The 12,119-nt window shown below is 47.9% G+C and overlaps 2 protein-coding genes across 2 annotated transcripts in view; one reads left to right on the top strand and one right to left on the bottom strand.

Annotated features, from left to right (window-relative positions):
- Positions 1-12,119, top strand: part of LOC128403931 (dual specificity protein phosphatase 10-like) — a 259,214-nt gene that overhangs the window by 174,039 nt on the left and 73,056 nt on the right. The gene's annotated exons all lie outside the window — the stretch shown is intronic.
- LOC128404275 (olfactory receptor 6N1-like) lies at positions 10,824-11,780 on the bottom strand. The gene has a single exon (XM_053369768.1). The coding sequence runs from the start codon at positions 11,778-11,780 to the stop codon at positions 10,824-10,826; it is 957 nt and encodes a 318-aa protein (XP_053225743.1).

The following is a 12,119-nucleotide window of genomic DNA, read 5'->3' on the forward strand; positions in this document are numbered from 1 at the left end:
ACTCCTCTTTTTCTTGTTCTCTTCCGGCAACAACCCATGGGTCACCCCAAGGAGAGTAGGCCTCCTATTCGAACCCTGCTCTCTTCTCCTGGGGTTGCCACATTCTTTCTCTGACCCTTTAATAGCAGCTAGCCATGCAGAAACATGGTAGTTGACATGGAAAAGCAACACCTGCTAATTTTTTGTCTGCCCGGCTTCTGCTCAAGTCATAAGAACAGAGTCTGTCCCCAAAGATAGCAGCTTTTCCTCCCTTCATTTTTGGTTCATTTGGCAACATGCCCCACATGAGTCTCTGGTTAAAAAAACACACATGCTTAGAAAGGCCCGTTTTAATTTTTGCAACAACAAAAAGAAGGCACCCATAGTTTGCAACAGGGGTGGGGAATTATTTTTCAACTCAAGGGCCATGACATTCTGAGGGCCACATATTGGTGGTGGGTGGGGCAAGAGGCAAAAGTAGGCAGAGCTAGAAATGCAAATTTTGCCTTGGTGTGTAGGATAGTTTACATCCCCACACACCATCCTTCGACCTCCATCCAGGCAACCAAGTCCATTTACCTGGGTGCTAACTGTGGACACCATTGAACCTGGTAAGAACACTTGGGTGTGAAGCAGGCCCAGTGAGGGGTTGTGGTCTGAGGAGAGTTTTGAGGGCCACTCAGAAAGGCCCAGACGGCCAGATTTAACCCCTTGAGCCAGGTGAGTTTCTTGACCATCAGTTTACAAAATACCACAATATTCCCCCTCATCACCAACAGCGATGTTTAGGGAAGTTTTTAATGTTTGATGTTTTATTGGGTTTTTAATATTTTGTTGGGAGTCGCCCAGAGTGGCTGGGGAAACCCAGCCAGATGGGTGGGGTATAAAATAATAATAATAATAATAATAATAATAATAATAATAATAATAATAATAATAATTTTATTTATTCATATACAGCTCAGCCCCCCTCCTCTTCTGAAACAGCCTGTGAAGTCACTGGAGGATTCCTGAGGCCAACTGTGATAGGGATCCATTTCCCTGGATGTAAACGTAAATCGATGGAGCTATTCCTAGGTAGCTAGCAAAAGAGGAAGCCCTGAAAGATAAGCCCTTCCTGGGGCAAAGAGCTCTCTCTCTCCATAGATAGGTAAATAGATTCTTTCTCTCTCTCTCTCTCTTAATGGCCAGGGATAATGGGATTGTAAAGGTGGCAGAGCAGAAAGACTAGGAAGATTACCGAAGGGTGCTTTTAGAGTTTGGGAGCATGCTCCAGCTGGGGAGAGCAAGAGAGAAAGAGAGAGAAGTCAGAGTGGGTGGTTGCAGAGAACAGAAATCCTCTCAGAAAGGGGATTGTGTCATCAAAGCAGCCAACAAAGCATGCTAAAAGAGAGAGAGAGTAAAAACAGAAGGGAATGTTGATTAGCACACCATTTGCATATTGCCATGTATTGGTACAACTTAAAAAAAAAACTATTTAACTCAACGAATCTCTTCCCGTAAAAATATCCCAAAGCGATTTCACAACAAAAACACCAGCCGTAAAAACAATTGCACCATTTCATACGGAAAAAACAATTATAACCATTAAAAAACATACACACAAAATAAAAAAATGCTCTCACATGTAAAAGCAATTAAAAAAACACCTCCATGTGCAAAAACAATTTATGTTACTGCAAGTTGAGCACTTCTAGTCAATTAGTGTTCTGGATGGAGAGAGGCCCATCTGAGAGGAGCAAGCCAGCAGTAAATTACCCTGAGCAAGTGGAGTTAACTCTTTATTAGCAAAAACAGGATCTGCACAGGAGTGTCAGGCCTAATGAGCACAGCAACTCATCACTGGCAGGTCTTGCCCCCATGAAGCAGTTGCAGAGACGGAAGGTCCCTGCCTCCCCACAGCTGCCTAAGTCCCCTCCTCTCCAGGGTTTCCCCAAGCAATCTGAGACTGCCCCTGCGTGAAGCTCTCTTTCCCCCTGCCCTCTTCATGCCTCTCCTGGTTCTGGGAGACCAGGCAGGAGGGGAGCTTGTTGCAGCAGGAAGGGGAGACACCCGTGCCTCTTCAGCAGTCAGACCCATCTCTGTCTCTTGGACTCCCTCCTCCTCCTCTCCTGCTTCTGTTTCTGCCTTTGCCTCTGATTCTGGACTTATCTCTGCCACAGACTCCCCCTGCTCACTAAGCCCTGTTACTCCTTCAGCTTCTGACACTTCCGCTTCCTAGTCTTCTCCCTATTCTCTCTCTGACCACTCATTGTCGTCCCACCACCACTCCCCTGGCTCTGAGCCTTCTGCTCTTGGGGAGTTCCCCAGCTGGTTGCTCCTACCATTCCTCTGCGCCCAACCGGTCCGTGAAACCATCTGACTTGTGAGTGTGGCTGGTTTTAACCTTTAAAGCCCTATACAGTCTAGGACCCTCGTACCTACAGGACCGCCTCTCCTGGTATGTCCCACAGAGGACCTTACGGTCTTCAAACAAAAACATCTTAGAGGTCCCGAGCCACGGGGAGGTTAGGCTGGCCTCAACCAGAGCCAGGGTTTTTCCGGCTGTGGCCCCGATCTGGTGGAACGCTCTGTCACAAGAGACTAGGGCCCTGCAGGACTTGACATCTTTCTGCAGGGCCTGCAAGACAGAGCTGTTCCACCAGGCCTTTGGCCAAGGCACAGTCTGACCCCCTCCTTTGGTAATCCTCATAGAACTCTAGCCCAATGGTTGCCATTAATTTGATTCTGGTTTGATTTTAAAATGAATTGATTTTAGAATGCTGTGTTACTTTTATTGTTGTTAGCCGCTCTGAGCACGGCTTTGGCTGGGGAGGGCGGGATATAAATAAAATATTACTATTATTATTATTATTATTATTATTATTATTATTATTATTATTTATTATAAGAGTTGAATCCTTTGCCCCACTCAGCATGTGGCCTTTAGAAGGCTGCTGACTAAGGCATGCAGCCCTTGGATTGAAAGGGCTGCTTGGGTGGGTGGGGCAAAGTGGCTTCTTCTTCTTAGATGATCACTCATAGCCAAGTAAGATTGTCTTCCATAAACATGGTTTTAACAGCGAGTCCATAAGAGACTGTGGAGGCCAATTCTGGATCCACACATCCTTCCACAGTGGGGACTGAGGTTTCTGGACGGGAGTTGATCATGGTGAGGGTTTGCCAAGTGTGTCTTCCTCTTAGCACATTTCTCTCTTTCATCCTGAGTTCGAGTGTCTTCAAAGCCCATGACACCTCTGGTAAAGGCTGTTCTCCAATTGGAGCGCTCACAGGCCAGTGTTTCCCAGTTGTCAGTGTTTATACTACATTTTTAAAGATTTGCCTTGAGAGAGTCTTTGAACCTCTGTTGACCACCACCATTATGCTTTCCATTTTAAGTTCAGAATAGAGTAGTTGCTTTGGAAGATGATGATCAGACAGCCAAACAACATGACTAGTCCAACAAAGTTGATGTTGAAGAATCATTGCTTCAACACTGGTGATCTTTGCTTCTTCCAGTACACTGGCATTGTTTGCCTGTATTCCCAAGTGATGTGTAAAATTTTTCAGAGACACCGTTGATGGAATCTTTCGAGGAGTTGGAGATGACGTTTATAAGTGGCCCATGTTTCACAAGGATACAGTAAGGTTTGTCGTACAATAGCAAACAAGCATTTTGGTTTCCCTGCGAATGTCAAAGTCCTCAAAAAATTTGTCCAGGCCCCACTGCCCTAAGGAGACCGCTTTTCTCATTTTGCACAGAGAGTGAAGGAATCCTTTGTTTACCTGCCCCATTCACTTACAGGCGGAAGGATGCTCTGCTATTGCTTTGCTTGAGATCTCCCCAGACCCCAGAGCATTCTGGGGAGCTAGAGGATCTAAGCGTTCTCCAAGGGGAAAGAGTTGATGGTTCTTTGCTTTCATTCCTCCCTAACTGGAGTCGAGGCTCAGGCCACGGATTGTCGGGAGAGCAGGCAGGCAGTAAAGCCTCTGAATGTTCAGCTGGATTTAGCTTGCCTTAATCCCTTCCCTCAATCCTTTGCATCTGCTTCCGTGTCGCTGTCTGGGAAAACTCAGGGACCCTCATGTTGATGAGCTGATCGATCAAGCATCCTTCCTGTGGCCTGACAGTGTGGAAGGAGTCAAGGCCCCTTTTGCTTAGACCCAGTTGCTTAGGTTGAGCGTCTTAAGCAGGAAAGCTGGACGGATTTTTCTCTTTCAACTCTTACTTCAGGCCTTCCTGCAGCCCAGCTGGTGAGTGAGCAGCTTTTCCTGAGGGGCAAGACCTGAGGTGTGTTGGGGAGGGGATGAGGAGTAGCCCATAATCTGAGGCCTTCTGCTTTATAGCCATAAACGCCCCCCCTCTCCTTGGTAGATGTCAATGTAGGGATGGAGGAGAATTATAATTTTGTTTGCATTTGAATGAGAAACGACCTGATTTGCACTTCTCAAATCAATATGTGAACCCAAACAAAGCTACCTTGTAAAATTCTCTGAATTTTACAGTGAAGTTCTCTAACCAACTATGTCTGCCTGTCTTTCCACAGGTCATACATTAGTGAAAATAGCATACAGAAATGCATTTAGTTAGAGAGAATTCTTGTGCAAAGGTATCAGCCAAAGCTACATAGAAAAATATGCCCATGAGGAGAAATTCTTCTCACTAAAATACTGACAAACTTCCACTACGTTGCTTTTATTCAAAGAAAGAATCACACACCACTGCAGAAACGTGAACAGATGTTTTCCTGAGAAACTGGGAGTATCATAATTGACAGGTTCATTATTTTTTAATTATTGGTGCGAGTCTCTGAGTTACTTTTGTAAAAAAAGGGAACTAATATGCTTATTAATAATAATTATTATAATAATGTCACTCTAATTAAATCTGCTCTATGTGGGACTGCCTTTCAGCATCAATTGGGAAATTCAACAGTTGCAGAATATGGCATCTCAGTAGTTTACTGGACCACTCTTAAAGAGCCTTCCATGTCTTTTGGTTTCTTTCAAGTCAAAGAACTGACACTGTCTTATAAAAACTGAAACTGCCTCGGGCCTGAGGGAAGGGCTGGTTAGCTCAGTGGCAGGACAGCTGCAAAAGGTTCTGGGTTCAATCCCTGGCATCTCAAGTTACAAAGACCTGAGAGCAAATTATGGGAACGACCCCTGTCAGATCCTGGAGATCTTCTTAGTTGGGAAGAGACAAAAGCACCATGGAAGGGAGACACTTTGCATGTAGAAAGTATTAAGCTCAGTCTCCAGAATTTCTAGTTTAAAAAGTCAGGTGGCAGGATGGTGGGAGAGACTCTCTTTCTGCTTGAGATGCTGGGGAGTAGTTGCTGGTCAGAGCAGACAGTACTGAACCTGTGCTGTTGTGGTATCAGTTCCAGGGCAGGGACCATAGTTCAATCTGCTTTGTATACAGAAGGTCCCAGCTTCAATCCCAGCTGGCATCTCCTTTTAAAAGGATCAAGCAGCAGGAAGCTTCTCTCTGTCTAAGATCTTGGAGATCCGCAGCCAGTTCTGGACTAGTGGATTGCTTGCACTGATCTGCAGTGGAGTCTGGTCCATTAGGACAAGTGGGGCACTGCTCCACCAGCATCAGCCTGTCCTCAGTAAACCCCCAACTGCTTGCCTTCTTTCTTATAACCAAACCAAGCGATGGCCCTGCTTGCCAGGTTCTTCCTACCCCTTAGTCTCAGTGTTGCCCCCTGTAGAATTTGGCAGAGAGGAGCAGGATGGGGACAAAACTATAATTAGTGGCTCTGCCTGTCACTGGCTCTTGCTGAGAGTTGTTTACCAACCAACCCTCCTGCCCAGGGCACTCTGGGAATCGTAGTTTTTTTCAGGGGGAGGGGGGAGGAAATAGAGGCCTCTTAACAACTCTCAGCATTCTTAACAGACCACAGCTCCCATAATTCTTTGCGGGAAGCCATGCCTCTTTAAAGTGGAATCATTGTGCTTTCAATGTATGGCAGGCTTCCTCAACCTCGACCCTCCAGCTGTTTTGAGACTACAATTCCCATCATCCCTGACCACTGGTCCTGCTAGCTAGGGATCATGGGAGTTGTAGGCCAAAAACATCTGGAGGACCGAGGCTGAGGAAGCCTGATGTATGGTGTGTGAATGTATTCTAAGGAGGAAGGAGCTGACAGGCAGCACCATCTGCAGTGACTGGTTGTTAGTACGAAGGCAGGAATATGGGGTCTGGCTGGCTGGCTGAGCTTTGGTAGGGCAGTGCCTCATTTGCTCTAATGGACCAGGCCAAACCGACTTGGTGGCTCCTTGATCTGACCCAAGAGCTCCTCTTTCTAAAAGAATTAGGCAAAATATTCATGTTCCCCTTTTGCAGCGATGTCCAGGGAGCAGATTGAGTCCATGATCAAGACGGTGGAGACCTTGCTTGCTGAAGCAGAGCAGCTCAAGAACCGCTGCAGGCGGCAGAACCAGGACGTCACGTTGATCCTTGAGCAGCTGCAGCAGGAGAACCGGGAGCTGGCCCGGAACTACGAGCAGGCAGAGCAGGAAATGGAGGCAATACGCAAGGCTCTGGCCGAGCTGATGGATGCCAAGATAGCTTTCGAAGCCCGCGAGAGACAAGTGCGCAAACTCAGCAAGCAGCTCTGAGATACTGGAGTGGGTGGGTTTTTGTGCTTTCAACTTGGCCCTTGTCAAGGGGATTTCCTTTCCCCCTCCCATCGGTGGGATTCCCAATGCAATGGCTTTTCTCGCATGAATTGCCACCCATTACAATGATGTGGAAACATCTCCAGCCCCTTAGGAATATAGGAAGCTGCATCAGACGGTTGGTCTATCCAGCTCAGTATTGTCCACACTGACTGGCAGCGGCTGTCTGGGATTTTGGGCAGGAGTCTCTTTCAACCCAGCCTGAAGATGCCGGGGATGAGGGCCTTCTGGTGGTTCCCTCATTGCAAGATGTGAAGCTACAGGGAACCAGGCAGAGGGTCTTTTCTGTAGTGGCAGCCACCCTATGGAATGCTGTCCCATCAGATGTCAACCAGATAAACAACTGTTTGGCTTTTAGAAGACGTCTGAAGGCTGCCCTGTTCAGGGAAGTTTTTAATGGTTGATGTTTTATTGTGTTTTTAATATTTTGTTGGGAGCTCCCCAGAGTGGCTGGTGGCAACCCAGTCAGATGAGCAGCATATAAATAAAATGATGATGATGATGATGACAACAACAATCACCACGGAGCTATTGCCCTTTTGTTTTTACCTGCCTGTTTGTGGCACTCATTTCTTCCTGCAAACAAACACCTATTCATCACTGTGGAAGACCAATTAGTTCTGTCAGGTTTGCAGGTGGTTGCTTGCAAGTAAACAGCCAGGACTCTGACTTGTCTTTTACAGGTTTTATTTAGTGCAAACTATGTACAGTGCAGAAACCCAAAGTTCATGCCTGTCTCAGTCACTTGCAGCTTCCGGGAGTGGCCCCTTCTGGTTTCTCCCCCAACATAAGAACTTAGACACCCCAAATCTCTGCCTCCCCTCCTTCCGTTTCATCCCTCTGCGAAAACTGGGCTACGGAAGCGGCATGTCTGTTTCCTGACCAACAAGGCTAAGCGAAGCGCTTGGGCTCACAGTAGCATCGGTGACCCTTTCCCTCGCCTTGCTCCTCCTTCCCCCCCCTGCTTCACTGGAGGTGTGGCTCTTGTCAGGGAGAGGCAAACGGGAAAAGATGAAAGGACAGAAACTAGCAGTTATAGAGAGCCTAAAGAGATTATCAGCAGCTTGTCGTCTGACAGTCAGTCTGACGTAGAGGGGGAGGAGGATGAGCCTGGGACAAGTCATGCTGTACACAGAGGAAGTAAGGGGAGGAGTTTTCGCAGACTTGCATGCTGGGTGCGGAAAAGAAGGAAGTAAGATTAGAGGGAGCAACTGCGCACAAGGGGAAGGAGGCTAATGGACACGCTGGAGTTGTACGTTTGAACTTTGTCAAATAAATCAATTGTTTGGAACTGGCTGGGAGCCCGGAGTCTTATCTATGGCCAGCTGGACAGCACTAAGCCTTTGACAGCTCTCTCCACTGTCTGACGAAGAGCTGCTTCTGAGCAACGTCAGAGGCTCCCTGTATTCTTGTGCCCCCTCCCCCCTTTCAATGGCAGTTCCCTGACAAGTTCATTCCATCTTCCATGCGGTAGTTATTGAGGCCTTATATGGTGACCCCCCAGAGGAAGCCACCTTGCAGCTTATCTCACATCACTTATGTGGTCTTGGAAGCTTTGGCCAACCCCCAGGGCTGGTGTGTCTGGTTTTCCCACTTGAGGCAAAATGGGAAATGCTGTCCTGCCCTGCCGCTGCTCCCGCCATGCCCTGTTTCCTCTGCTCTGTTGCCACTGTGTGCCCTGCTGTATCTGCCACCGGCGGAGAAGCAAGCACTACTGCCATTGGTGCAGATTCCAAGCAAGATGGCGCTGATTTGGGGAGATATCTCACCCCAAATAGACATGATCTTGCTCAAAATCAAAGCTGGCAGTGATGCTGCTTCTCTGCCACTGGCAGAGGCAGCTGGGCAGCCAGGTCACCTGTGGGCATGCCAGCTGGGGGGATTCCGCCACCTGAGGAAGTGGCTTCACCCTGCCTAATGACTGGGATAGCTTGGCCAACATCCCGTGAATCTCATCTGCAGCTGGTCAGTCTTATTAAAAACCCTCACCAATTTCACTGCTGCCTGTTTAGCAATCATTGGAGCTGAGCTCTGACTTGTCCTCCTTCTCCAGGGAGTTTATTTATTGCCTCTTCTTGTGGTCACAGAGAGCTCTGCTCAAAAAGTTTTGCTGTCATTACAGGGTCTTCGCAGCAATCATCGTTGCTGTTGATCTGGACGTAAAGGGCTGGCCTCTGAGCAACTCTCACCCTTAGTGGTTTCATGATCAACATCTGCTTGCAGTATTCAATTTGACCTGTTATGTGGACATAGAGGACTGTCCTCTGGCCATTTCCTGATGATTCTGTTTCCTTAGCGGCACAAGGCTTCTTGAAGAGATGTGGGGATTTTTGTGATTTTTGTGTGGTTGTGGGGGGCTGGTTCCGGGGGTTGTACTCAGCCGATCCTTTTTCCTTCCAACACAACCCTGCGTTACTGACTGCTAGACTGCGGAAACCTAGGCTCTGTTCGCCACACCCAAATCCTTTTGCTCTGCCATCTTTGAAATGCTCCTGTTGACATAAACTGCTCCCCAGTGATATTTAGATGCTCCAGGTATGGGAACTGATGTGCACGTAAATGTGTTTTTCTTTAAAATGTTCAATAATACTGTTTCAAGCTAACATTTTATTAAAAACATATATATTTAAAACCAAACTGCTCATTCGTTTGTGAATGTGTCCTGTTCCAGGCTGAGACCACCAGAAAAGCCATTGACCAGAGGTGGAGAAGAGCTTCAATTCTTGAAAAGGGTTGACTGAAGTAATTTTAGAGAGGAAGCAGAAGTGGGCAGACAGTTCAAGTTAGGAGTGGCATCAGGACCATGGACAGAGCTCCGGGGAGTCTTTGTAGGGTGTGTGTGTGGGGGGGGGGAGGTAGTGAAGATGGAAGATAATCTTGTTTGGACCACATTTTTATGTGAACTGAACTAACTTGTGAATGCATAGATAAGAATGCAATTATTATTTGGATTCTGTGCTCAGATTATTACTATAATTAATTACCTGCCAGTCACACCCCAACCCCATCATCACTCCCAAGGATAGTCAGGGACTACCTTATAACCATGGACCCCATGATTTCTATGTTTTATTTCCTCAGGTAAGTACCCCACAATAAGGCTCCCACAACCTTCCCTTTGCAAAGGTTCCTTGTCTTATTGGAAACCCTGCTCCCTCAACTTTCCTAACCATAAAGAAGGCTGAACCATAAAGAAGGCTGATCGCCGAAGAATTGATGCTTTTGAATTATGGTGCTGGAGAAGACTCTTGAGAGTCCCATGGACTGCAAGAAGATCAAACGCATCCATTCTTAAGGAAATCAGCCCTGAGTGCTCACTGGAAGGACAGATCGTGAAGCTGAGGCTCCAGTACTTTGGCCACCTCATGAGAAGAGAAGACTCCCTGGAGAAGACACTGATGCTGGGAAAGATGGAGGGCACAAGGAGAAGGGGGCGACAGAGGACGAGATGGTTGGATAGTGTTTTCGAGGTTACCAGCATGAGTTTGACCAAACTGTGGGAAGTAGTGGAGGACAGAGGTGCCTGGCGTGCTCTGGTCCATGGGGTCACGAAGAGTCGGACATGACTAAACAACTAAACAACAACAACAACAACAACAACTTTCCTAACCACCCCCGATACTTCAATTCCTCCCCCTCTGGGTTGAAGCGTCTCACCAGCTTTCCCTGTTGCCCTTTCCTCATACCACTTGCTCTCTCTCTTGTCTTTCTTTCACCCCACTTCTCCCTCACAGCCCCCATATCCCTCCTACTGAGAGGGGAGCCTCCTGGGGCTTGACTCACCCTAGAATTCCACCTGTTTCTCCACTTCCACAGACACCGGTGAAAGGTGGGACCTGCTGGCCATAAGTGAGGCTTGTGATTGGCTGTGCTATGCAGAGCTGTGATTGGCCTGCAGAAAATCCAGGGAATCCTTGGAAAATAGGAAACTGTGGATGTCGCACAGGACTGCTGGGCCAGAGCTTTGGCTTTTGGGGTGCAGAAAGATACATGGGCAGAGCTCTGCTCTGCTTTGCTCTCCTGACTAGCCTCCTCGGCCTACGCCGACTAGTTGATTCTAGATTTTCAGCGGGGCAATCATGGAACTGTTAAAGGCACACAGCCCTAGGATGTGTGTGTGTGAGCAAAGCCTTGGTGTTCTCCCTACGTATTTCAGCCTTACTTCCAGCCCCACTCCCTCAAGGCTGCTCCATTTCTCTAGTCATTATTTTCTGGCAGTGGAACGTTCTCTTTAAGGCCGCCTTGATTTCTTTGTTCCGCAGGCTGTAGATAATCGGATTAAGGAAAGGGGTCAGGACAGCGTATACAACAGCCAGCGCTCTGTCATAATCCAAGGAGTAACTTTTCGTCAGTCGGACATACATGAACAAGATGCTCCCGAAGAAGATCACGACCACAGTGAGGTGCGCGGCACATGTGGAAAAGGCTTTCTTCCGGCCGGTGGCCGAGCGGATCCGAAGGATGGCCCTGATGATCTGCAGGTAAGACGTCATGATCAGGAGGAAGGTTGCCAGGATCTTGCAAGCGTTGACTGTGAAATCGACCAGGACGTTGACCGAGGTGTCGGTGCAGGCTAAGCTGAGGAGTGGTGGGAAGTCGCAGAAGATGTGCTCGATCTCGTTGGGTCCGCAGAAAGGGAGCTTGGAAGCCAAGACGATTTCGGCGATGGGGCCTAGCAAGCCACAGACCCAGCAGCTGGCAGCTAATCTGATGCACAGCTTGGATGTCATGACGGCTGGGTAGCGCAAGGGGCTGCAGATGGCCAGGTACCTGTCGTAAGCCATGACGGTGAGCAGGTAGCATTCGGTGGCCCCCAACGAATGGAAGAAGTAGATCTGTAGGAGGCAGCCGGAGAACGAGATGCGCTTCCTCTCACTGAGCAAGTTGGAGAGCATCTTTGGGATGGTGGCAGCTGTGTAGCAGATCTCCAAGAAGGACAAGACGCTGACGAAAAAGTACATGGGAGTGTGGAGCTTGGGGTCGGTGCGGATGATGGTGAAAACGAGCAGGTTGCCGAAGATGGTGAAGAGGTAGACGAGGAGGAGCAAAAGGAAGAGGGGCTTGTGGAAGGGCTGGAGGCTGGGGAAGCCCATCATGATGAACTCCGTGACCTCAGTCTGGTTGAGGATTCCCATCTCCTCTAGAACCTGATCTGGAGAAATGTGAGTGGTGGACATACAGTTGTGCAAAAGAGACAGTGGCAACAGGATACCTGCACATCAAAAGGATCCATTGAATATGTATTAATGCCGCAAGGCTGGAAAGATAGACTCCAAGGACTTCAGGATCTGAAGACTTCACTGCCCTTTCTACACTGATGAGCACAAGACTAGGAACTTTATAAGCCCTTTATACCGGGGTTTAATATTTAATCACATTAAAAAAAAACTCTATATAGTTGGGCAGGGGGCAGGGAGAAGGAGAAAAGTGTGTTTCTTTCCAGCGGCTATTGCTTTGCTAGCATGTTCCCTGCA

The sequence above is a fragment of the Podarcis raffonei genome, chromosome 16, assembly GCF_027172205.1.
Source record: "Podarcis raffonei isolate rPodRaf1 chromosome 16, rPodRaf1.pri, whole genome shotgun sequence".
NCBI lineage: Eukaryota > Metazoa > Chordata > Lepidosauria > Squamata > Lacertidae > Podarcis > Podarcis raffonei.